Here is a 26168-nt window from a genome sequence, read left to right as displayed (position 1 = left end):
GAGGGCAGCCACCCTGGTTTGTATGGTGGCCACGGGAACAGAGTATGGAAGCTCAATCCTATAGGGGCCCCGTGATCACCGCCAGGGGGCGCCCAGATGCCTGAGAAACCCTGGACGTCAGCACTTCTGCCACACCCGGAGGTGCTGGCGGAAGGAAAACCAGGGACACCCGGAGTGCTTCAGGATGCTCGTGCGGCACTTCCGCCACACCAAGAAGTGCGCAAGAAGCTCATCAGGGGGCACCTGGAGCACATCCGGGTGGACTTAAAATGGGCCGCCTTCCTCCATTCGTCAGCTGGAGTCAGGTGGAAGAGGACAGAGCTCGGAGGAGAGGAGTGGAGGCAGTGAAGAGAGGCATAGAAAGAGGCCCGAACTGCGGGTGTGTGGTGCAGGGGCACCAGGTTGTGTGCGGTTTTTGTAAATAATTGGACAATGTATAATAAACGTGTGTGCGGATTTGAACCATCGGTGTCTGCCTGTCTGTGCCCGGGGCGGGTCTCCACAACAGAAAGGAAGAAAGAAAAAAAAAAGGATGAAACTGCAGGTGAACTCATCATACCTGTAAAGCATCCATACAGTTTCATCTCTGTCAGACAAAAGCGTGAGCTTGCAGTATTTTGGAATTGTGAAACTGTGTTGGAAAATCAACACAGAGTCGTCTATTTTGACATGCCCTGCAATTTCTAGTCATGTTATCTGATATACTCAAGCGAAAAGATCAGCAACTGCATTTGTCAAGTCTGACATCCTCTCCGACTAGAAGTCATGTAATATGCCACCGGTGTTAGACTGACTGGCCTAGTCTCATCAGAATGAACCTTACAATATTTCGTGTCTCTTTACAGCACTAATGTGCCACTCACCTGAAAAGTTTCTTGTAGCCAGCATTGTTGTAAGAATTGCCCCCTGGAATAAAAAAATAATAAAGACAAATTAGATTTATTAAAATTAATAGAGATGGCACTAGCACAATGATATTTCTATAGGTCATCCTTTCACTTTGAAGCTAGGAAAACTCAGCATTTAATGAGGAAAAAGTTGGCGTCTAGACAGAAAAGCCTAGGCATGTAGTTCTTGTGCATGTGTTCAGAGGCAGCTGCTGCTTGCAGGCTACACGCTGATGATTGGTTTAAACTGTGGGCTATTTCAGAGGCCTCACCGCTTTGTTATTTTGTGCTGCTACAGCAATCCTAACAATTCCCTTTTCGAGGTTAGTGTAGGGGTGGCCAGTTATGTGATGCGGAAAAGAAATGATCATTGTTTCACCCCTATTTAAGATGGTGGCACACCTAGGCCCACATTCAAGCTTTTGGATAGATGAGCTTAAAACAATATTGTACTCAGGTGGGTTGAATTCAGCTTTGTTAAGTTGACTGTATATGTAATGTTATTTTCTTTTTAGTAGAAGTTAGTCTTAATTGTATGGAATGCTGTTTCCTTCAAATAAAATCTATAAAAAAAAAATAAAAAAAATATTACATCTACTCTAAATGTTATGACAGTTATGGAAAGGAAACCTAGAACTTTATAAGGTTAGAACTTTTGCCTTCAGTTTTTAACCTCCTGTGATGCATCTGGCTGAAATTACTTTGTATTTTATGTTTTATAGCCACAGTACCTGTGGAAGACAGAAAACAGAATATTTAAAAATATTTCCTCTTTCTTGCCCTACATGTACTTTCAGCACCTTTCCTCTGCATTTCCATATGTAAATGTCTCTTCCCCGGCAGTTCCTCATTCGAGCATTCGCCTGTCAAGCCTGCTTCTCAGACTCTGTGGTTATTTTCAAGATGCCTTTTTTGCCCGCTGTCCGGTTTTATTCATTCTGTCTTTGAAGGTGACTCTCTCAGCATGCCTCATATGCCTTTACTCCTCTTGTGTGTCTCACACTTCCTCTTTTATTGCATCAACAAAGCCAAACTGACCAATCAGGTTGCTCAGAGGGATTGGACACACATACTGTAGTGTTTTATCATATAGTGGATTGTTGTCTTTATTAATTTTAAGTTATTATTTTTCATGTGTGTAGTTTTTATTTAATATGTGATGTGAAAATTGTGTAATGTCCCTTTAAATCTAATTCTTTTCATTGTTCTTTGTGTGTGGAGCTCCACGAGGCAAGGCCACCCTGACATCGCCACTCCTGTTTTTTTACTTTTTTGTAATACTAGGGGGCTTTGCTCACCAATTCCCCAGCCTGTGCTACGTACCAGACACTTTGCATCTTTGCCACTCGCATACGTGGATTTCACATTCACCAAACAATAAATCTTTTAATTCTTGCGGATAGGCCTCTTCATTGGGAAGAAGCACTACTTTTTCCTGATGGCAACACTAATTAGATTATCTACAAGTCTTTGACTTAAAGTTTAAAGCCAAAAAATATCTACATACTTCTGTCATATCACCTATGTCCATATAATCGATCTCCAAACAACAAATCTTTGTCTTCTACTCTTTGTCTTGTCTTCTTCTACTGTTTGTCTTTTATTTCCGCCCCCGCTTGAACTTGTTAGGTTTTCAATTCATCTCTTGGCACAAAGTCTTGTCTCGCGTGACTTGAAATTATCACTCTGAAAATGTCTCGTCTCTCTGAAAATGACTCGTCTCATCCCAAGATTTTTTTATATAATAGAGAGAAATCTTTGATACATAAACATTTTTTGTATTTTTTGTGCACATGCCGGAATTTGACAGTAACCCTCCTCTTTGTGGGACTTTCGCTTTATTTTTGTGATATTTATAGTTATTTTGGCAGCTCCCCATTTTTGGGCCTGTTCCAGATGAAGCCAGCAGGTAGTATTTGGGGTCTGCTGTGCAGACTAGTAAAGTTCCTGGCTGAAATGTGAAGGCCTCACCTAATTTGTTTTGGAGGAATCTCCATTTCATGACACAACTCTGATTTTTTTTTGGCTCGATCTGACATTTTAGCATCAATCCACACCTGTTTTTTGTCCAGCTTCGGCCACCACTTACTAATATTCCGGAAGTTTTATTCAAGTTGGGTTAGGTGATCAGCCTTGTCTTGGGGAAGTGGAGAAAAAACGGCAGTCATGGCATAAAAGGGAAGAGGCATCTGCCAACACGAACTCATACCTTGAGTTTTCTTCTTGCATTGAACTTCTTCAGGCAGTCCACAGTCTCCTGTCTGTGCATGCATGAGGCCACAGTTGAGCGATGCTGAGAAGAGAGAAAGAGGACAAGAAAGCCAATGAGTCCAAAGCAAACAAGGCAGCATGCTTTGAAGAACAGGAAGCACTATGCTCACCGATATCCAGGGGTGTTTGAGGGCCTCCGCCGCTGTGATCCGCTTAGCGGGGTTTATTGTGAGCATCTTGTTGATGAGGTCTTTGGCCTCAGGAGTGACAGTGTCCCACTCGGGTGAGGGAAACTAGACAGGAAAAAATGACAAAGTTGATTGTTTCAATGATTTTTGTCAAAATAGATGAAATTATCCAGTGGGATTATGAAAGTTTACATTGTTGTATAATCTTTGGAATTTACTCTTTCAGAAAGTAATCAGAACCACATTTCTATGTAAATTAGACATTCTTATATTATTATCCATTGTGATTTGTGCATCCATTGTGAAAAGCATATAAGTGGCCTACCTAAATAATTTGGAGCTTTTATAGTTAAGTTTAACTTATTTAAGTTTAATCATTGTGTTCCATCTCTAATTTTACTTGGACAATGCAATGAGGAGAAAAGCTACAGTTTTATTTAGTAAAATGCAGTTATGTCTTATTATTTACTTTTCCATTTTCCTTTTTATAATTTATGAGGTTGCTATTGCTAACATTCACATTCTTTTTAATTCTTTCTTTGCTAGTTGCAGTTTGTTTTGGGGATTTGTATTATTATTAGTGTGTTTCTGATACTACCACATTTTGTTGTATGGGTCCAGGTGTGGTGTTTATCTGATAGAAAGGGAACGAATGGCGACCAATGATGGACAAGAGAAAACAATAAAAAAAAACGTCCATGAAAAAAATCTTATGTTCCTCGTGTAGCATAAGCCATCAAACTCTAAGCTCACATCTTGCAAAATGCATGCATTTTTTACTAAAAACTCCAGAAATTCAAAGAAGTCCACAAATAGGAAGCTCCTTCACATGGAGTTGTGCTTTTGAACTGAAGAACTGCCTCTCCCATTCATTCATTGGTCAAGAGTTCTGTTTTTAATGCAAGAAGCACCACCCCGTGTGAAGGTGCTTCTTGGATGACTTGACATGTGGGTTAGGCGTCACCAGCATTATGGAAGATTTTTTTGGATGGATGGATGAATGTTTTTTATATTGTTTGCTGTTGTCCAGTGTTGGTCACCATTGCTACTATTCTATTTAGAAATGTTGTTATGTCTGTTCTCCACGAAAATGTGAGATTAAACATCACTGCAAAATACAGGGGGTAATTAACATATAAAACAGTATAATTTATGGCTGGAGTATTCCCTTAACACTTTGAATGCAAAGTACGAGTTAAGTCGTATCTCATTGAGCCTGTCAAGGTGCGATGTACAATATAACGCACATCTCATTATACAACCACTATAAACGCAGTCAGCTTGCTGCTGAGCTTTGACGCCACGTCTCAGTTATCTACTATAGTGCGACTATCTAGTGCAGGGGTCTCCAATCACAGTCCCGAAGGGCCGCAGTGGCTGCAGGTTTTTGTTCTAACCTGGTTGCTTAATTAGAAAGCAATTCTGCCAATAATTTAATTTCATGGCTTGTTAGTGCTTTAACTCTGCTATGTCAGGTCATTCTCATATCCTAGACTTTCTTCGCCTATCTAAGGATATCATCCAAATGATTTGAAGGCTAAAATGGACGAGCAATTCTCAATCATTCACTTTTTTCTCTTTACTTTCCTTCCAAGTATTTAATTAAACCAAATAATGCAAGATAAATACACACTGGCGTAAATGGTAACAAGCCAAATGGAGAAATGCTGGTCTCTTTTGTCATTCACATGTTATTGCTAATTAGGATCCATTAAAAACTGAATGAATACAGCTGTTTAAGATGAAAATAAGCAATAAGCATTCAAAATCTTAATGAGCGAGACAACTAAAGTGAAGCAGAAGTGTTACTTGAGCAATTAGTGCTTCTTATTAAGCAATTGGGTTGGAGCAAAAACCTGCAGCCACTGCGGCCCTCCAGGACTGTGATTGGAGACCCCTGATCTAGTGGATAGCCAATTAACTTTTTTGGAAAACACTGTTATAAATTGAGAGTCCATACTTTTATCATCATGAAAAAGATATAAAGCTGGTGTTTTGAAACAACTAGATTTGTTGCAAGATGAATATTTTGAAGATAATGACAGTGATCAAGACAGTGACAACCAATTGGATGATGTGAAACCTGTAGGCTCAAGTATTGATGAAGATTGCTAGCCCCAAAGGCATTTCTTCTTCACAAGCTGTCCAGCTCGTCACAACTGTTAAGACAGCACTTACATGGACATTCTGCCACCCACTGTGTGCAGCCACCGACCATCAAATGTGTTGTGTTCAACAAGTGTGGGAAGTGCAAAGAAACGCGTTATGTTTTACGGCGCATGTTCTTCTAAGCCTACGGTCTGCGAGGTGCCATGCTTCTAGGAGTCTAATTCAAATGGAGACTTTTAGTCATGTTGCTGCTCAAAATAAAGTAATTGAAAATTTATTAACATTTGTTGCTGCTCAAAATAAAGTAATTGAAAATTTATTAACATTTTTAACAGTTACTGTTGATAAAAAGTTGCTTTCTAATACATTTCAATGTATTTTTGTATGAATTTTGATAGAGTTCATTATTTATCATACTAGAGGGCTTCCCTGCTCACTTCGCTCGCCAACCCCCCCGGCCTGCGCTACGTGCCAGGCACTTCACGTCTCTGCCGCTCGTGTATGTGGATTTCACTTTCACCAAACAACAAATCTTTTAGTGCTCGCGATGTGCCTCTTCATTGGGAAGAAACTCTACTTTCCCTGATGGCAACATGAATTATACAATCTACAAGTCTCTGACTTAACATTTAAATCCAAACAATATATTCAATCTCTCTTCGCTGTTCCGTTATTTCAACGAGTAATAATTTCCATTTGTTTGAGCTATTGCGATCTTTACTATCATTTTTCTGAGACTTTTGAATTTTAGTACTTTCATAATCTCTAACCTGCTCCGCATGTGTATCGCACCAACGTTTTTTAATTCTTTATGACGTTCTACTTTGTCATCTACTGTTTGTCTTTTATTTCCTGGAGTGGTTAAATCTCTTGGCACAAAGTCTCATCTCGTGGGACTTGAAAGTATCTCTCTGAAAAAGACACGTTTCGTCCCAGGCTAAAAACTTTTGTCTTGTCCCAGGATTTTTTTTATTATAATACAGAGATATGCATGAACCAATACTGCAGCAGCACCCTGGAAATAAATGGTCCTGTAGTCGATGTGTTAAGTGAAGAAATCTTGTTGTAGCTGCAGGTGAGTATGGCAGGATCAAGAACGAGAGAAACACGTGCCAAAAGAAATCTCTGAGTCCAAAAAGTTTGTTTTAAAAAGGTTCAGTGAAATTTCAAAGCAAACAGTCCACACAAGGATAGAGAAAAGTTGTTACACACGTAGAATAAAAGGCAAAAAAGAGGAAAAATGTTTCTTCTTGTTAAGTACAGAAACAATTGACGTTTAAGGATGAGTTATTTCTCAGTGCTCTACTTCACATTCAGTACGTTGTAAATGTACGGCTCTGCACATACAACTGAGCACATTAAGGCACGGTTTGAAACTGTGGGCCCTCCATGCCTTACACACAGCAAGGCAGGTCACTTTCTGAAACTAATCTGCAATCAGATGGACAAGAAATAGTTAGAATACACCCATTCAATTCAGCTTGTGGGGGTTATAAGAATCTCTCATAAACTACGCACTAATTTATTTAATTTATAGACAAACATTTAACATAACTAAGAAAATACTTCTATCAACTTAACATGACCGAAATACAGGGGGACCTCGGGTTACAACGTTTCAACATATGACGTTTCGAGTTTACAACGCTCACTCCCATAAATGCTTAAAAAAATTGAGACGTGAGTGTTTCGGCTTACACCGTTAGCGTCGTACTTACAGACTACGTGGGTGAACTAGTTTGGTTGCGTGCGGCGGAAGAATACGCAGTAACGTGGCGTATGAGTGAGGAAGTTGGCAAACTAGTTTGGTTGTGCGCGAAGGAAGTTTTCCATTTGCGTTGCTTTGTTTGGTGACATTTTGGCCCTTATCACGGCTCCAACACGAAAGTCAGAGTCTTCAGATGGTTTGCTTCAAAGAAGAGGAAAGCCATCACGATGGAAGTGAAATTAGACATTGTAAGGAGATCAGAAGGAGTAAAGGTAAGGAATTTTTTTTACACTCATTTTTCTGTTACTACAGTAGTGTACAGTACAGTATGTTTATGTCCTTTTCCTTTTTCTGTGGCTTAATTGTGTTTTCATGTTCTAGATTATGATTTTGCAAATGTGTTAGGATAGGTAAGTGATTTAGGCTAGGGTGTGTTTCGACTTACACCAAAATGTGGGTTACATCACTGTTGTAGGAACGGAGTTGTGTCGTAACGCGAGGACCCCCTGTAACTGGCAAATGGCTTTTACACTTGTTTTAAATTGTATTTTTTTTTTTAAGTGGACTGAAGCCACACGTAATTCTGAATCCTTAAATCATTTAGTATTAAACAAGCATAAAATTTATCTCGGTTATAAGGTATAAATTTCAAGCATGAAATTGTGTTCGTATTTTCTGCTTTTATATTTTTCATTTTTAAAAATGTATGTAAAGTTTGGATATGCCAATGAACCCACTTCTGTCACACATCTGTGTTATTAAAAGTGTCAGTGACTTAAACCGACCTGTTCTCTGCGAACATGAATGACTGTTTAGGGTACCTTAATATAACCTGAACATTTGGCATAGTCGACGTGATCGTCAATTTGACCCTCAACTAAAAATTCCAGTGGGATGATATATATATATATTTTTTAACACTCAGTTTTACAAATCATATTTAAACAAGACACACTTCTATTGTGCTGCCTGACTAAGCAATCAAAAGAAACTATAAATGATATCAAGTCCATAACGTGAGTCATCGGTGCCATAAATAAAAATGGCCTGTAGAGATCAAGAAGCGCCTATTTTTGCAGGAGAGCTACTGAGGTCAGCTACAAGTAATGGCCTGGATTTTAATTGCACAGTCAACACATGTCTAATTTCAGAAAGGTATGACAATCAGAAACTACAGTATTATTTCTAAGAAGAGCAGATAGACAAATTTGATAAACACAATGAAATAGCTTCACATTTAAAATGTCATGAACAAGCGTCAGCACAGAAGCATTATGTCAAGCTGATGTAAGAAAAGTGAGCATTTAACGCTGAAATACACGTTGTTACCGACAATTTAATTATATTTATTTAGTGCTGTGTTTGGCCGGATGCTCTGAAAGTTACAAAAGCACTTTGCCTTGTTGCACTCCCACGTAAAAGCAGGGGGAAATGCAGCAAATTGGATTCCAGCTGAGAAGCAAAGAGCTCGTCTCTCTTAAAGTAAGTCTGGAGTCACTCACATCATAGGCGCCGGCTTTGATCTGTTGGTACAGTCGATGCTGATCCTCATCCCAAAATGGTGGATATCCAACAAGGAGGATATATAAAATGACACCTGTGGGATAAGAAATTGTTCAATTAGTGGCAGTGAAGCAGGGAATTAAAACGCAGGAGGAACTGTCTGAAATGATCTTAACTTAAAAGCTCTGCTAAAGTTACAATAATCTGCTGTAATCGATGCTATGACTGAGTAGATCTGTTGCTCCTGTACTTTCTGGTTCTGCTTGAGGTTCCTGTCTCACATGAAAATAGGAAGTTCTTATGCTGGTTAAGAGGGAGCAACTTGAACCACAGCCTGGCAAACCAGCCGAGCCCCACCGTTCATTATAGACAAACTGGTGAACACATTTTATTTGTAGACATTTTTATTTGTTCTTATTTGTAGCATTGCCTTTCTGGCCCAAATTTAGACAATAAACCCCTAAACAGAGAAACATCACTTTTAATTGCAGATATTTTAAACCTCAGTGATCTGAAATGGAAACAAAATGTTCTAGAACAGGGGTTGCCAAGTCCGGTCCTAGAGGACCGCCGTGGCTGCAGGTTTTCATTCTAAACCTTTTTTAAATGAGTGCCCTGTTTGTGCTGCTCATTAACTTGTGAATTCATTTTAATTGGTTTTCTCCCACAGTCCAAAGACATGCAGGTTAGGTGCATTGGCGGTCCTAATTTGTCTCTAGTATGTGCTTGGTGTGTGGGGGTGTGTGTGTGTGCCCTGCAGTGGGCTGGCACCCTGCTGGGGTTTGTTTCCTGCCTTGCGCCCTGTGTTGGCTGGGATTGGCTCCAGCAGACCCCCGTGACCCTGTAGTTAGGATATAGCGGGTTGGATAACGGATGGACGGATGAATTGCTTTTTTAAGATTTGTTCCCCTGAATTTCTTTTCATCGTTCCTCAGAATTGCTTAATTACTTTCCTTAAACGGCACCCAAACAGAAATGAAATGTGAAGTGAGTGAGCCAACAGAAGACCAGCAAAGTCAGGGCTACAAACTCCAACCACTTTCACTCCAACCAGTTGCTTAATGAGGTGCTGATACTTGTCATTAATTAAACCCGTTCTTTAATTCCGTGGCTTGTTGTTGCTTTTGTGTTGCATTAGCAGACATTTCTGAAATTGTTGATTTTCTCTTTCTAACAGCTCCGTTAAAATGTTTTGTGGATCTGAGCAGATCAACATTCCTGAGACCTTCATCATTCTTTATTTTCAGATATTGTATAATGGACACCAGCCGTTTTGGCTCATTTTCTAACTCATTACTGTTTGGCTGCTAATTACGGAAAAAGAAACAATTAAGGGGTCTGAGCATTCAAGAACAAGTCAATTAAGATTAGTTCAAAAAAAGTTAACTAGCAGCAAAAACAGGTCACTAATTAAGAAAAGGGTTAGAATGAAAACCTGTAGCATGGTGGTCCTCCAGAACAGGAGTTGGTGACCCCCATTCTAGAAGACACTTTTGGTCAAGCAGCTGTATAGCGCCCTACTGAAATTAATCAGGTCAGCTGACTTCATGAATTGTTTTAAAAAACAACTCAAAACTCATCTGTTCAGGAAGGCTTTTAGCTCTACTTGACTTTATTACCCTTCTTTCAGTTTACTTCTCTGTCAAGATGCTCATGTAACCTGTGTGTGTGTGCAAGACCATCAATTATGTTGTCAGATTTTTTTCAGAATTCACTGTCTTAATCTTCTTTATTTATTTATCTGGTTTGTACAATGCTATATACTGTATACCTTGCCGTTCTTTATTATATTCTGTAAGTGCCTTGAGCATGGGAAAGGCACTATATAAATAAAATGTATTATTATTATTATTAAGCACTGTTACTATATAACATTCAGTGGCCATAAAGAAATTAAATGGCTATTAATCGTGATTGTGTTTTCTGAAAACTATGTGTATTATGGATTCTGGCCTGCTGATGACAAAAAATTATCTTTGAATTTTCCTATCACAAATCATTTAATTGTAATTTCCTGTTTTTTGTCATATCATCTCATATTATAAATATACAACTGGAACTTCTGTAGTGATCTAAATGTTGTGTCATTGCAGCTCACATATACAGTACCAAGTGTTGTTCTTTAGAACTGGTTTGCTTAATAAGGACAAACAAATGTGACATATACAACGTATGCAACAACTTGTTGACCCAGCAAAGATATTTCTCTTCTCTTCATATAAAACCTAGACTAATGAAAAATTTTGCAAAAGCGATGAACAAAGAAGGTAAAGTATTTCAGTACCTGAGAAAAATGAAAGAATTAGTCTGAAGATTAAAGAAGTAGTCTGGCATCCGTGCCCCTGCTTGGGTGTAATGTCAATAGAATATTAGAAGCAATCAAGACGATAACAGGCCATTCAGCCCAACAAAATGCACCAGTCCTATCCACATAATTCTTCTAAAATAACATCAAGTCGAGTTTTGAAGGTACCTAAGGTTCTGCTGTCTACCACACTACTTGGTCGCTTATTCCAAGTGTCTGTGGTTCTATGTGTGAAGAAAACTTCCTATCGTCTGTGCAAAATTTACCCTTAACAAGTTTCCAACGGTGTCCCTGTGTTCTCGATGAACTCATTTTAAAGTTACCGTCTCGATCCACTGGTCTTTCATAATTTCATAATTTTAAACACTTCAATCAGGTCTCCTTTAAATCTTTTTTTTTGCTTAAACTGTATAGGCTTTACTTTTTTAATCTTTCCTCATAACCCAACCCCTGTAGCCCTGGAATCAACCTAGTTGCTCTTCTCTGGACCTTTTCTACTGTTATGTCCTTTTTTGTAGCCTGGAGACCAAAACTGCACCCAGTACTCCAGATGAGGCCTCACCAGTGCGTTATAAAGCTTGAGCAGAACCTCCTTGGACTTGCACTCCATACCTCAAGGCGCTATATAACCTGACATTCTCTTAGCCTTCTTAATGGCCTCTGAACACTGTCTGGAAGTTGAAAGTGCAGAGTCCACTAGAACTCCTAAATCCTTCTCATAAAGGTGTACTTTCGATTTTCAGGCCTCCCACTGTGTATTCAGTCCTAACATTTTGACTTCCTACATGTAATTCTTTACATTTACTGACATTAAATTTCACCAGCCACTAATCTGCCCAAGCCTGTATACTGTCCAAGGCCCTCTGTAATGATTCTGGAAACATAGCCAGCTTGTTATTTACATTTCTATTTAAATCATTTAGAAATATTTTTAGCAGCGGCCCCACCACTGACCCCTGAGGGACACCATTCTTAACGTCAGCCAGTTCTAATAAGATTCCTCACACCATTACCCTCTGCTCAATATGTCTGAGCCAGATTTGCACTACACTCTGAACACCCACTTCTTTTAGGTTGATGCCCATCCAGCATTTAAGAGGACAGATGCAATTAGCCAATGTAAGACAGTAAAACACGAGACACATGTTTGTGTATCCGGCCATCATGCCATCCGAAACAGGACTGGAATGGTGAAGAGGAAAAGCAATAAGAATCACAAAGAAAGAGGGATGTAAGGGCTGGCTTATCCCGTGAACAAAAGTTCATAACTACATGATGCAATCAAAACAGAAATACTTACCGTTGTACTATTATGTTTTAATAAACAGGTGACAAGCTATGCTGATATAAATATATTATATCTAACAATGTATTTCTAATATAAAAGTTAAAATATATTTTAACTCCTTCAATATATTATTGACTGCGGTGGGTTAGCACCCTGCCCGGGATTGGTTCCTGCCTTGTGCCCTGTGTTGGCTGGGATTGGCTCCAGCAGACCCCCGTGACCCTGTGTTAGGATTCAGCGGGTTGGAAAATGGATGGATGGAATATATTATTGAAGTAATCTGTGAACCCAGGGCTCTGCTGTGCACACAACAATGCTAAGCACTGCACCACCATACTGTCTCTATTGCCTTACTTTTTATTTCAAACTCTTAAATTCACTTTACAGGGCAAAATATACAGTAATAGAGAAATCATCATTACTAGATAGACTATGAGTTTATTAGGTACACCTGTCAAGTAGCATGGATAGATAGATAGATAGATAGATAGATAGATAGATAGATAGATAGATAGATAGATAGATAGATAGATAGATAGATAGATAGATAGATAGATAGAAGTCCTGCCATGTGCAAAAGTTCGCTGACGACACTGCTATCGTGGGCTGCATCAGGAGTGGGCAGGAGGAGGAGTATAGGGACCTAATCAATGACTTTGTTAAATGGTGCGACTCAAACCACCTACACCTGAACACCAGCAAAACCAAGGAGCTGGTGGTGGATTTTAGGAGGCCCAGACCCCTCATAGACCCAGTGATCATCAGAGGTGACTGTGTGCAGATAGTGCAGACCTATAAATATCTGGGAGTGCAGCTGGATGATAAATTGGACTGGACTGCCAATACTGATGCTCTGTGCAAGAAAGGACAGAACCGGTTATACTACCTTAGAAGGCTGGCGTCCTTCAACATCTGCAATAAGATGCTGCAGATGTTCTATCAGATGGTTGTGGCGAGCGCCCTCTTCTACGCAGTGGTGTGCTGGGGAGGCAGCATTAAGAGGAAAGACGCCTCACGCCTGGACAAACTGGTGAGGAAGGCAGGCTCTATTGTTGGCATGGAGCTGGACAGTTTAACATCTGTGGCAGAGCGACGGGCGCTCAGCAGGATCCTATCAATTATGGAGAATCCACTGCATCCACTAAATAGTATCATCTCCAGACAGAAGAGCAGCTTCAGCGACAGACTGCTGTCACCGTCCTGCTCCACTGACAGATTGAGGAGATCGTTCCTCCCCCAAACTATGCGACTCTTTAATTCCACCCGGGGGGGTAAACGTTAACATTTAACATTATACATAGTTATTGTCTGTTTTTCACCTGCATTATTATCAATCTTTAATTTAATATTATTTATTGTATCAGTATGCTGCTGCTGAAGAATGTGAATTTCCCATTGGGATTAATAAAGTATCCATCTATCTATCTATCTATCTATCTATCTATCTATCTATCTATCTATCTATCTATCTATCTATCTATCTATCTATCTATCTATCTATCTATCTATCTATCTATCTATCTAGAAAGGCACTATATAACACATAGATAGATAGATAGATAGATAGATAGATAGATAGATAGATAGATAGATAGATAGATAGATAGATAGATAGATAGATAGATAGATAGCACTATATAATAAATGTCTGTTTAAACAAATCTGTGTCTTTATGTATACTCATTATATATAATTAGTAATTTGTAAAGTTTGTGTTTGCATTTTACCTGAGGACTTGTCTGCACCCTTCCGCCTGCAGTCTATGAGGATGCTATCCAAAAATAAAGTGAATTGAATTGAACTGAATTGAAAGCACTTTGCTGGGGCTAGTGTCCAACCTGGTACTAGATAGGTAAAACTAATTAAGTGATCAAACTGTTTATTTAATTATTATAATTGTATATATTTTATTTATCCATCTATTTTCTAAACCTGCTTTACTCTGAGCAGAGTTTCAGGGAAGCTGGAGTCCATCCCAGCATGTATCAGGTTTAAGGCAGGATCAGTCCCTGGACAGGATGCCAGTGCATTGTTGGGTGCATTCTAGTTATATCACTGCATAACATCCTAGAAGCAATTTTCATTTTACAGGTGGGAAGTAAATAAGCCACGCACATGCTATCAGCAGGCTAATGGCTGGTCTACAGGCTGCACTCCCTTGTGTTTTTTCACAAATAAGCCCTTTAACTCTCATTAATTACGTATGTGTATGTGAGAATGCACTTTCCCAAAGAATACTTCACGACACGTGACATGAATAACAGCAGGCAAAATGTGTGACCTCCGACGACGACCTGCTGTCAGTCAAGCCGACTCACACTAAGGTCTCATTTTCAAAACGCTGATGGTGTGCATGCCTAGCTTTCACTAAAGGCTATGAAGATGCTACTGAGGAGTCGAGGGTCAATTTGAGAGTCCCATGTGTATACGGAATGATTGATTTTGTTGCCTGAAAATAAAGTGAACATTTCAAAAATGATTTAGAGCTAGAGGGATTCATTGCAGTGACGTAGAGTGACTTGCACTGAATTGAAATACGGCTGTGAAACAATCTAGCAATAGGAGAACACAAGTGTGGGCAAAGCCAGGGTTACACCGTGAATTAATTGAAGAAGGGTAATTTGCATGGAATTAAATGTGTAAAGAAAAATATACACGCAGTCTGTCACCCACGCAGGATATGCCATAAATGAAAATGAATTTCATGTGAAGAAACTGTTAAGTACAATTTTCCCACCCACATGCAGGCTCCCACACATCCTCCCACATAATCACTCAGTCGTACATGGTGAACAGTTCCACCAGAACATTCACTGTACTTCCGCCTTTAGGATTAAATATTGTTTTTAGATTTTTTTTTTTAATTTGACAAGAATGCATGATAGCAAATGTTCAGACCCCATCAGTTTCTGCTCACTTTATTGAGTTGTAGATTTAGCTTTAAATGGATAAATCTCCCATTTTTACCCATCAATGTACATTCAATAACTCGCAATGAGAAAATGATAACGTGTTTTTAGATATTTTTTGAAATCTGTCATTCAGATAGGCATTCAGATGCTCAAGTCAGTACATTGTAGAAACCCCTTTGACAGTAATGTCAGCTTTGAGTCTCCCTGGAGAAGTCTCTACAAGCTTTGCACTCTGGGATTTGAACAACTTATCCCGTTCTCCATGGCAGATCCTTTCAAGCTCCAATAGATTGGATGAGACGCATCTGTAACCCGCCATCTTCAGGTCTCTCCTCAGATCATCTGTGGGGTTTAAGTCTGAGCTTTGGGACTGCCACTTAAGGACAGACAGAGACTTGTCCCAACTCCAGTGTTGTCTTGGCTGTATACATTGTGGTGCTGAAAGATGAACCGTCACCCCATTCTCAGAAGGGGTGAACATTGAAGCAGGATTTATTCAAGGATCTCTTTGTATTTGGCTGCATTCATCCTTCCTACAGTCGTAACAAGTCTTCCTGTCCCTGCAGCTGAGAAGCAACCCCATCGCCAGATGCTGCCACCACCATGCTTCACCATATGGTTGTTATTAGGCAAGTGATAAGCAGTGGCAGGTCTCTGCCGGACAGCTCAATTTTTGTGTCATCAGACCAGAGAATCTTGTTCCTCAAACTTTCAGAGTCCTTTAAATTCCATCGTATACCCTGTACTCAAGAATGACTTCCGTCTAGCCACTGTATCAAAACACCTGCTCAACAGCAATGCTACTGAGATGGTTGTCCTTCTGACATTTTCTCGCATCCCACCAGAGGACATCTTAAACTTTGTTAGAGTGACAACTGATTTATTGGTCACATTTTCTTGCCCTGTTACTCAGTTTGGCTAAACCGACAACTCTAAGAATAGCCATGGTTGTTCAGAACATCTTCCATTTCACAATTATTGAGGCCACTGTGCTCCTGGGAACACTCAAAGCTTTAAAAATGGTTTTATTCCCTTGCATTGATATACACATTACCATAATTTGATCGTGAAGATCTACAGAGACTTCCTTGGCCTACTGGCTTGGTCTTTGTCCACACATGCAGCATGAATTGCATGTCCACACATGCAGCATGAACTTTCTATAGACAGGGACACGTTGTCCTTTCTAAAACACCCAGTCAATTCACTTTGCCACTGGTGGACTCCAGTCAGGTTCATGACACATCTGAAGGAGAATTAAAGCAAACAGAAGGCACCCAAACACAATTTGGAGTGGCATAGTAAAAGGGTCCGAATAATTCTACAAGTGAGAGATTTCAGTTTTTGATTTTTAACAAATCAGACCTTTCTAAAACATGTTCTCACTTTGTCATTAGGGGTATTGCAGTCTAGAATGACTGGCCAGAATGTCAAATGTATCTGTTTATCCTGCTGGAGGTAATAGAGGAGGAGACAATGAAGACAAAGGAACAATGATGCATAAGACCCACTAGCACTGAGAAGTTGGGGTCACCTTTTCTCTTCCACTCGCTCATGACAATTTTATGGAAAATCTCTCAAAGGTATAAAATACAATGTCTGTCTGTCTGTCCACTTTTCACGAGAGAACTACTTAACGGATCATGTTTTGTTCTCAAATTTGCTTGAACGTTCTGGTTGATTTTGCGACCTCTCTTATCACACTAAGTATCATAGCTTGCTTGCGGTACCGATTTATTTTTGCAAATCCCAGAGACACGCAGTGGGCTGATTGGAGGGGGGGGCGGTCCCACCTCACTCACACGGCAGCCTCGGGGAGTACCTTACCGCCGCTTAGCTAGCACACGAGAGAACTACTTTACGGATTTAGATTGTGTTTTTTCTATAATTTTCTTGAACTTTCTGGTTTATTTTGTGACTTCTCTCATCACACTAAGAATCATAGTTTGCTTGCAGTACCGATTTATTTGTGTGAATTGCAGAGACACACAGCAGGCCAAGGAGAGGGGAGCGGGGCCCTCCTCACTCACGTGACAGCTTCGAGGAGTACCTTACCTCCTCTTAGGTAGCGAACGAGAGAACTACTTAACAGATTTAGATCGTGTTTTTCTATAATTTGCGAACCCATGAGACACGCAGCAGGCCAAGGGGAGGGGGTAGAGCATAAGTAGCGAACGAGGGAACTACTTAACGGATTTAGATTGGGTTTCACTTGCAGGAGCGATATATTCGCGCCAATCTGAGACAGAGGCTGCAGGCTGAGAGGGGAGGGGGAAGCGTGACGTCAGGAGTGGGGACCCAGGGCAGGGCCCTCCTCATTGTCATGTCTCACTTCTATGTGGGTGAAGTTGAGGGGGACGGTTGGTAAACAATAATTCAAATAATGTGGAATCCCCAAATAACAAGAAAAACAACGATGTGGCTGTAACTCAGTCTGTTTCACATGCAGAAATGGTCAAGAGGTTCAGATGTTGTTTGACCAAACACTGAAATGTGATCATGTCACTTGGACTGCGGTATTATTGTTTGCACCACTGTATCACAACCAACTGTCCACCAGGGACATTCACACACTACAGTCACTAGAGAATCCAGTGAATGGTCAAGAGCTCTGGGAGCAAACATCTTGCTAATGACAGGGGTCAGAACAGAAGGACTAGATGCGTTCAAGCTAGAAGAATGGTTAGAAATCCAGACATAACAGCAAAAAGCAAAATGGGGGCTATGTGACCACCAAATCTGGATGACTGAAGATTGGGAAAATGTCACCTGGTTTTGATGAATGTTGATTTCTGCTGTAGCCGGCAGATGGTAGGGTCACATTTCTGGAGTAAACAGCATGCATTCATGGATCCATCTGCCTTGTGTCCACCATTCAGGCCGATGATGGTAGTTTAACAATTTAAGGAATGTTTTCTTTGCTCACATAAGGCACACTGGTTGTCAATTGAATGCCACAGTGTATCTAAGCATTGTTGCTGACCAAGTCCATCCCCTTTTGGCTAAATATTCAAACCTTCTCACTTTTTCACATGTTGTTAGGTTGCAGCCTTATGCTAAAATCATTTAAGTTCATCTTTTCCTTCATCAAGCAACACTCAATACCACAGAATGACAAAGTGAAAATTGGATTTTTTTGGAATTTCCACAAATTTATTAAAAGACAAAAAGATCACATTAATACAAGTAATCAGACCCTTTGCTCAGTACACCTGGATTTGCGGATTTTCTGCCATTCTTCTCTGTGGATCATCTCAGGCTCTATTAGGTTGTATGGAGACAGTCACTCGACAGCTACTTTCAGGTCTCTCTATTGATGTTCGATTGGGTTTAAGTCTGGGGTCTGAGTGGGCCACTCCAGAACAATCAATAACATCCACACAGTTGACACAAAACAAATGCTTTGCCTTCTTTGCTTTGTACGTAGGGTCACCTTCCCGTTGGAGGCCTAGAGTGCTATGGAGCAGGTTTTCTTTAAGAATATTTCCGTGTTTTACTCTGCTCAGTTTTCCCCTAACCCTAAGTAGTCTCCCGGTCCTTGCCATTGAAAAACATCCCCATAGCATGATGCTACCACCACCATGTTTCACCACTGGAATGGCATTGCACAGGTGATGAATGGTGCCAGACAGTTCAATTTTGCTTTCATCAGACCAGAGAATCCTGTTTCTCATAACCCAGTCCTTTAGGTATCTATCTATCTATCTATCTATCTATCTATCTATCTATCTATCTATCTATCTATCTATCTATCTATCTATCTATCTATCTATCTATCTATCTATCTATCTATCTATCTATCTATCTATCTATCTATCTATCTATCTATCTATCTATCTATCTATCTATCTATCTATCTATCTAGTGGGCTGTCATGTCTCATCTGGCCACTTTGTCATAAAGTCCAGATTAGTGGAGTTTTGCAGTGGTAGTTGTCCTTAAGTTTCTCCCATCTCCATACAAGTTCTCTGGAGCTCATCCAAGGTGGCCATTCATTTCTTGGTCACCTCATTTACCATAGCTGTTCTCCCCTGATTGCTCAATTTGTCTGGGCAGCCAGCTCTAGTTAGAGATGTGTTTTTTATGAAACTTTTTCAATTTAAGTATTACGATAACCAATATGCTCTTTGGGACCTTCAATGCTGCAGAGATATTTTTGTAGCCTTCCCAGATCTGTGCTTTAACACACTCCTGTCTCCGAGCTCTACAGGCAACTCCTTCGACCTCATGGCTTGGGTTTTGCTCAACTGTGTGACCTTCTCTAGACAAGCATGTACCTTTCCCAATCATGTGCCATCAATTGAATTGACCACAGGTGGATTCCATACAAGGTGTAGAAACATCTCAACAATTATCAATAGAATGGGATGTACCCAAGCCAAATTTCAGTCGTCACAGTAAAGAATCCAAATATTTTTGTCAATGTGATATTTCAGTTTTTTTCTTATTAATAAATTTGCGAAAATTCCAGAAATCCAGTTTTCATTTTGTTATTTTGTGGTATTAAGTGTTGTTTGATGAGGTAAAAAATAATTTAAATGATTTTAGCACAAGACAACAAAACAAAATGTCAAAGAAGTGAAGGAGTCTGAAACTATCAGAAGACACTGTAGATAACGTCCCATGTCATAAAGCACCCATCATCTCAAACAGGTTCCAGAGATACAACATCACCTTCAGCTTACTCCTGCTTTGCACAGTTCAAAGAGTACCTTTTTTGATGAGGTGATGGAATATAAGCTTCTCAGCATGATTGTGAGGGAAAAAAGTCTGGAAAGACCAAATTTTGTTTCAATCAGGTTCTTAACTCCATGTCAAAAATATTAATAATTCATTACACTTATATAGCACTTTTCAAGGTACTCAAAGTGCTTTACACAGTGAGTGAGGAGCCACTACAATCACCACTAATGTACAACATCCAGCTGAATGATACGAAGGCAGCCATTTTACGTTGGTACACTCATCACTACACCTGGTTGATGCAACAGCAGCCATTTTTGCAGCAGTATGCTCACCACACATTACTGTTAGTTGGTGAATCGGTGAGACAGAGTTAGCCAATCAGAGACAGGGGGTGATTAGAGGGGGCCAGAATAAGCAGACCGTGGTGGACATTTTAGCCAGGACATCAGGATACACCGCACTGTGAATGCCCATGGATCTTTAATGACCACAGAGAGTCAGGCCTTTGGTTTTACATCTCCTCCAAAGGATGGTGCCATTTTTACAGCACAGTGTCCCCGTCACTGCACTGGGGCATTGGGGTCCACATTCAGAAAACAGAGTAAGCGTTTCCTACTGGCCTTACAAACACCTCCTACAGCAGCAACCCAAGATTTTTCCTGGTTGGTCTCCCATCCAAGTACTGGCCGGGCCTGAACAAGCTTAACTTCAGGGGGATGATTTGTTCAGAAGTGAATGTAACATGGCTGCTGTCTTGTTTGTTGACATCCCCCACAGGCTTAGTCTATTTGTCGACCGTCTCAGAGATGAAGAAGAATGAGAATTTTACTTAAAACACCACAACTACTGATGGAGTGTCTTAATGTTCCATTGATGGCTTGATGTTAATTTCCCTGCCTGTCAAGAATTTTAAGTTATTTCTTTTCATTAGTGGAAGACAATTAACCACGAATTGCAAATAACAAGGGAAACAACAGCTAATCATCTAAATTGGTGCCATTTTAACCTACATATCTCTTCATTATTAAGTAGCTTTTCTAAAAAAAAAAACAAAACCTTGAAATAAAACACATGAAAAAAGAAATAAAAATGGAGAAATTCAGGTGCTCAGATCTCCATTTTTTGAAAGTGAAATACAGAATTCCTGATGCAGCAAAACAATGTCAGGTACACTCTTTAAAAATAATAGTGTCAGAGTGGTTCTTCAGAGCAATGTCATAGAGGAACCATTTTGGATTCCCAAAAAAACCCATTCACATGAAGGTTCCAGAAATAAACTTTAATTTCTTTAGATAAGTAACAGTCTCCATACAACAAACAACCATGACCAGTTGGTCACAGATTTGTGAAATGCCAGTGGGTTCCTAATTTTTAAAAGCCTCTCACCAAATACATTAGCATAAGCTAAGCTCATGTTTTCTTAATAATTCTTGTGTCCTGCTGGGTAGCCTACCATACACGAGAGGTTTCAGTTTTTTTCTGCACATTAAGAAGTTTTTCAAATCACAAAGAACCGACTTCATATGCAGAGAACCTTCTCAGAATGAAATGGTGCTTCTTCAAGCAATGGTTCTATGAGGAACCACACAACCCAATAAAGAACTATAAAATGCCATTAAAGAACCAGTGTTTTTAAGAGTCTACACCAAGAAGGATATCCAAGCAAGGGACATTTTCTCTAAACCAATCTAAGTACCTGCATTCTTTACGTCAAATTCAGGATTATGTTAGTCAGAGTCTAAATAGGCAACCATGAACACAGTAGGGGAAACAACCCTGGACCAGAACACAAGGCCATCATAGCCTCCACTTACACACACACACAGAGCAGGGTCAGTTTAAGTCTCCAGTTAACCTGACGTGAATGTTTTTGATGTGGGGGGGGGGGGGGGGGACAACCAAAGTACCTGAAGGAAACTCCAATGAAGAAAATGCAATGTGTTATTCAGAGCCTCTTCTGTGTCAGTCTTTTTTCTATGCATAACATCTAATTTATTCTAAACCTCTTGTTTATTCCATTTATTGTATAACATGATGTGTAGAGTACAAGTCCAAGTTCTACTCAAGCTTTATGACACACTGGTGAGGCCTCATCTGGAGTACTTTGTGCAGTTTTGGTCTCCCGGCTATAAAAAAGGACATAACAGCACAAGAAAAGGTCCAGAGAAGACTGACTAGGCTGATTCCAGGGCTACAGGGGATGAGTTATGAGGAAAGATGAAAAGAGCTGAGCCTTTAAGTAAAAGAAGATTAAGAGGAGACCTGACAGAAGTGTTAAATATCATGAAGGGAATTAGTGCAGTGGATCGAGACGGTGACTTTAAAATGAGTTTATCAAGAATACGGGGGTACAGTTGGAAACTTATTAAGGGTCAACTTCGCACAAACATTAGGAAGTTTTTCTTCACACTGAGGACCATAGACACTTGGAACAAGTGACCAAGTAGTGTGGTAGACAGTAGAACCTTAGGGACCTTCAAAACTCAACTTGATGTTATTTTGGAAGAATTAAGTGGATATGACTGGTGCATTTTGTTGGGCTCAATGGCCTGTTCTAGTCTAGCTTGTTTCTAATGTTCTATTGATATTACACCCAGGGAAAGGCACAGATGCCAGACTACTTCTTTAATCTTCATTAATCTTCAGATTAATTCCTTAATCTATCTCGGTTATCAAAATCCTTTACTTTACTTGTTCATCGCTTTTGCAAAATTTTTCATTAGTCCAGGTTTTATATGAAGAGAAGAGAAATATTTTTGTTGGGTCAACAAGTTGTTGTAAATGTCGTATATGTCACACTTTTTTGTCCTTATTAAGCAAACCAATTCTAAAGAACAGCACTTGGTACTGCATATGACCTGATTAAAGTGTTTAAAATTATGACGGGAATTAGTCCAGTGGATCAAGGCGGTGACTTTAAAATGAGCTCATCAAGAACACGGAGACACAGTTGGAAACTTGTTAAAGGTAAATTTCACACAAACATTAGGAAGTTTTTCTTTACACAAAGAACGATAGACACTTGAAATAAGCTACCAAGTGGTGTGGTAGACAGTAAGACTTTAGGGACTTTCAAAACTCGACTTGATGTTTTTTTGGAAGAAATAAGTGGATAGGACTGGCGAGCTTTGTTGGGCTGAATGGCCTGTTCTCGTCTAGAATGTTCTAATATGCAAGCTGCATTGACACTACTTTCAGATCACTACAGAAGTTCCAGTTGTATACTTACAATTTGAGACGACAGAACAAAAAACAGGCAACTGCAATTAAACGATGTATGTTAGGAAATAAGATAAGGTAAGAATCCATGAGATCCACACTATTCAGAAAACAAAATCACGATCAGTAGCCATTTTATTTCTTTATGAGTTATGAGGAAAGATTAAAAGAGCTGAGCCTTTTCAGTTTAAGCAAAAGAAGATTAACAGGAGACACGACTGAAGTGTTTAAAATTATGAAGGGAATTAGTGGAGTGGATCGAGACGGTGACTTTAAAATGAGTTCATCAAGAACAAGGGGACACCGTTGGAAACTTGTGAAGGGTAAATTTCCCACAAACATTAGGAAGTGTTTCTTCACACAGTGAACCATAGACATTTGGAATAAGTGACCAAGTAGTGTGGTAGACAGTAGGACTTTAGGGACTTTCAAAACTCGACTTGATGGTATTTTAGAAGAATTAAGTGGATAGGACTGGTGAACTTTGTTGGGCTGAGTGGCCTGTTCTTCTTTAGATTCTTCTAATGTTCTAATTTTCTAATGTCCTTTTAAAATAAAAATAAACACTGCAGAAGATAAGCCTAATGTGAACCCACCCAAATGGGACAGCTAAAACTGTGATAACACTTTGCCCACACAAAACTTTAACTGTTGTGGCAGACAGCTGGGGTGCATGCCCAGTCGGGATGCCTGGAGGATGGAAGGACCAGGAGAGGAGCAGGATCTCCCCTGGAACATGAGAAGGCAGCCGCCCTGGTGGGTGTTGGGCCATGGGAACGGAGCTTGGAAGTGCAACCTTGTGGGGACCCATGGCCAACGCCAACAGGTACCTGGATGGTTCAGAAGCAATGGTATGCAGCACTTCTGCCACACCAGGAAGTGCTGCAGGACGGTCATCAGGGAGCATCTCTGGGTGCAACATAAAAGGGGCCATCTCACTCCATTTAGGGAGCCAGAGTCGGGAGCCAGAAGACAGAACTTGCAAGTGGAGGAGTGAGGGTGGCAGTAAAGAGAAGAGAAAAGAACGGAAAGAGAAAGGAAGGACTGAGCATTGTGAGTTTGAGCATTGTGTGGTGCTGTAAAAAGGAAAGAAGAAAATAACCAGCGTTATCTTGTGTAAGTGTGCCTCTTGTGTCTGTCTGTGCCGGGTTAAGCGCTGGTATAGCGGCACCTATTGTCACACTGTTTCATTTATTAAATTAAATGATGATTTCAAATCCAAAGTGATAAAATTCAAAAATTAAAATAGAAACATTCAATGGATTCAGAGAGGATTCAGACCCCTTTCACTTTCTGTATGGTAGATTTAATTTTAAATGACTAAATTTGCCATTTGTGCCTGTCACTCTACATTCAGTGACGATGTTTGCAAATTTATTTAAAAATCAAACATACCCCTTTAAAATGAGATCTACAATACTCTTATAAGGGTGCTCAAAGTGAAGGGGGTCTGAATACTTTTTAAATGCAACCGTGCTTATCGACAGACATTTAAAAATATTTAGTGGTGGGCTTCAGACCCTCAGACTCAGCTTAAAGATAATTCATTGAATGTAAATAAATGACCTAGAAGGACATTATTAATTCAGTTCCAGCAAATACAAAAAAACACATGAAATTAGCCGGTAGCCGTGAAAGGCAACGGATGGAAGGTTTGTCTAACATGAAAGGAATGTCTGCCCTTTAGGTGTCACCATTACCAAGAAATAAGATCTTCAAAAAATTTCAAGGGAACTTACCGCAGGCCCACAGGTCCACTGGTTTTCCATACGGATCTTTCCTTAGCACCTCTGGAGACAGATAGCCTGGAGTTCCAGCGAAACCTGCAAAGAACATAAACACTTTCAGGTCGCTTGTTTATAGATTGCTTTTCCAGTTAAACTCATTTTATTTCCTTATCATTGGAACTTAGAGACATAATCACTGCTCCAGGTTTCAGATCAATACTTGTCCAGGGGGCTTTATTATTTGTCTGGAAGGAAAGTCTCTGTAGACGAAATCTAATTACAGCAAGTGCTTGCAAAGACCTTTGCAGGTAAAAGCACATTACCCTATAGCATCGATATCAGGGGCACAGCGAAAGAGGGAAAAGTGCAACAGGGTCCAGCACCGAGCGATGTTCAGATAGAGCAAGGAGAGAGGCTGCCCTCCATAATGTTTGGGACAAAGACACTTTTTTCCTTGATTTATTCCCCTCTGCTCAACAGTTTAAAATTACAAATCAAACAAATCAGACTCTGTGAATAAAGTGCACACTGCAGACTTTCATTTAAGTTGGATTTGCCTACATCTCAATCACACAGCACTTTTTATACACGTTTTAGGGCACCATGATGTTTGGGACACAGCGATGACAGGTCTATTAAAGCCATCAAATTCAGGAATTTGTGCTGTACCCCTTATATGCATGCAGGTGCTGATTACCTTCTCCGGTGATGCTCTGTCAAGCCTCTAATGCAGCCATCTTCAGTTCCTGCTTGTTTCAGAAACTTGTCCCCTTAAGTTTTTCTCTTCAGCATATGAGAAGGTCTGCACAATTGGATTTAAACTGGGTGACTGGCTTGGCCATTCCAGAATTTTATAGTTTTTAGCTTTATAAATCCCCTGTGCTGCCATCAACAGTATGTTTGGCTCATTATCTTGTTGTAGGATGAAGTGCCGTCCAGTGAGTTTGGAGGCCTTACTGGAACTTGAGCAGATCAGATGTTTCTACATACCTCAGAATTCATTGTGCCACTGCAGTCAGCAGTTCTATCATCAATGAAGAGAAGTGTGCCAGGACCTGTGGCAGCCACACATGCCAAGCCATAACACCCCCAGCACCGCCATGTTTAACAGATGAGGTGGTCTGATTTGGATGTCGGGAGTTCCTTTTCATCTCCACACTTTGCTCTTGCAGGTTCACCTTTGTCTCGTCTGTCCACAAGACCTTTTTCCAGAATTCAAAATCTCATCTGACCATCCTGTTTTTGTAGTTTGCATCATGTAGTGTGGCCTCTGTATTTCTGTTCATGAAGTCTTCTGCTGATAGTCGTCTCTGACACACACACATCAGCCCCCTGAAGGCTGTTTCTGATCTGTCGGACAGGCATTTGGGGGCTTCTTCTTTACCATAGTGAGGATTCTTCTGTCATCAGCCGTGGAGGTCTTCC

General features: G+C 40.1%; 1 protein-coding gene across 2 annotated transcripts in view; it reads right to left on the bottom strand.

Moving 5' to 3' along the window:
• The window catches only part of camk2a (calcium/calmodulin-dependent protein kinase II alpha), a 432468-nt gene that overhangs the window by 65013 nt on the left and 341287 nt on the right, over positions 1-26168 (bottom strand). For both annotated transcript variants that reach the window (XM_028813039.2, XM_028813038.2), the window contains exons 8-12: positions 24756-24839; positions 8606-8700; positions 3269-3391; positions 3097-3180; positions 864-906 (exon numbers count right to left, since the gene is read on the bottom strand). In XM_028813039.2, coding sequence (XP_028668872.1) covers positions 864-906; positions 3097-3180; positions 3269-3391; positions 8606-8700; positions 24756-24839 — 429 coding nt within the window. The remainder of the gene's footprint in view (positions 1-863; positions 907-3096; positions 3181-3268; positions 3392-8605; positions 8701-24755; positions 24840-26168) is intronic.

Source organism: Erpetoichthys calabaricus, chromosome 11 (assembly GCF_900747795.2).
Source record: "Erpetoichthys calabaricus chromosome 11, fErpCal1.3, whole genome shotgun sequence".
In the NCBI taxonomy this organism is placed as follows: domain Eukaryota; kingdom Metazoa; phylum Chordata; class Cladistia; order Polypteriformes; family Polypteridae; genus Erpetoichthys; species Erpetoichthys calabaricus.
The sequence above is the reverse complement of the archived record's forward strand: the minus strand, read 5'-3'. Positions and strand labels throughout refer to the sequence as shown.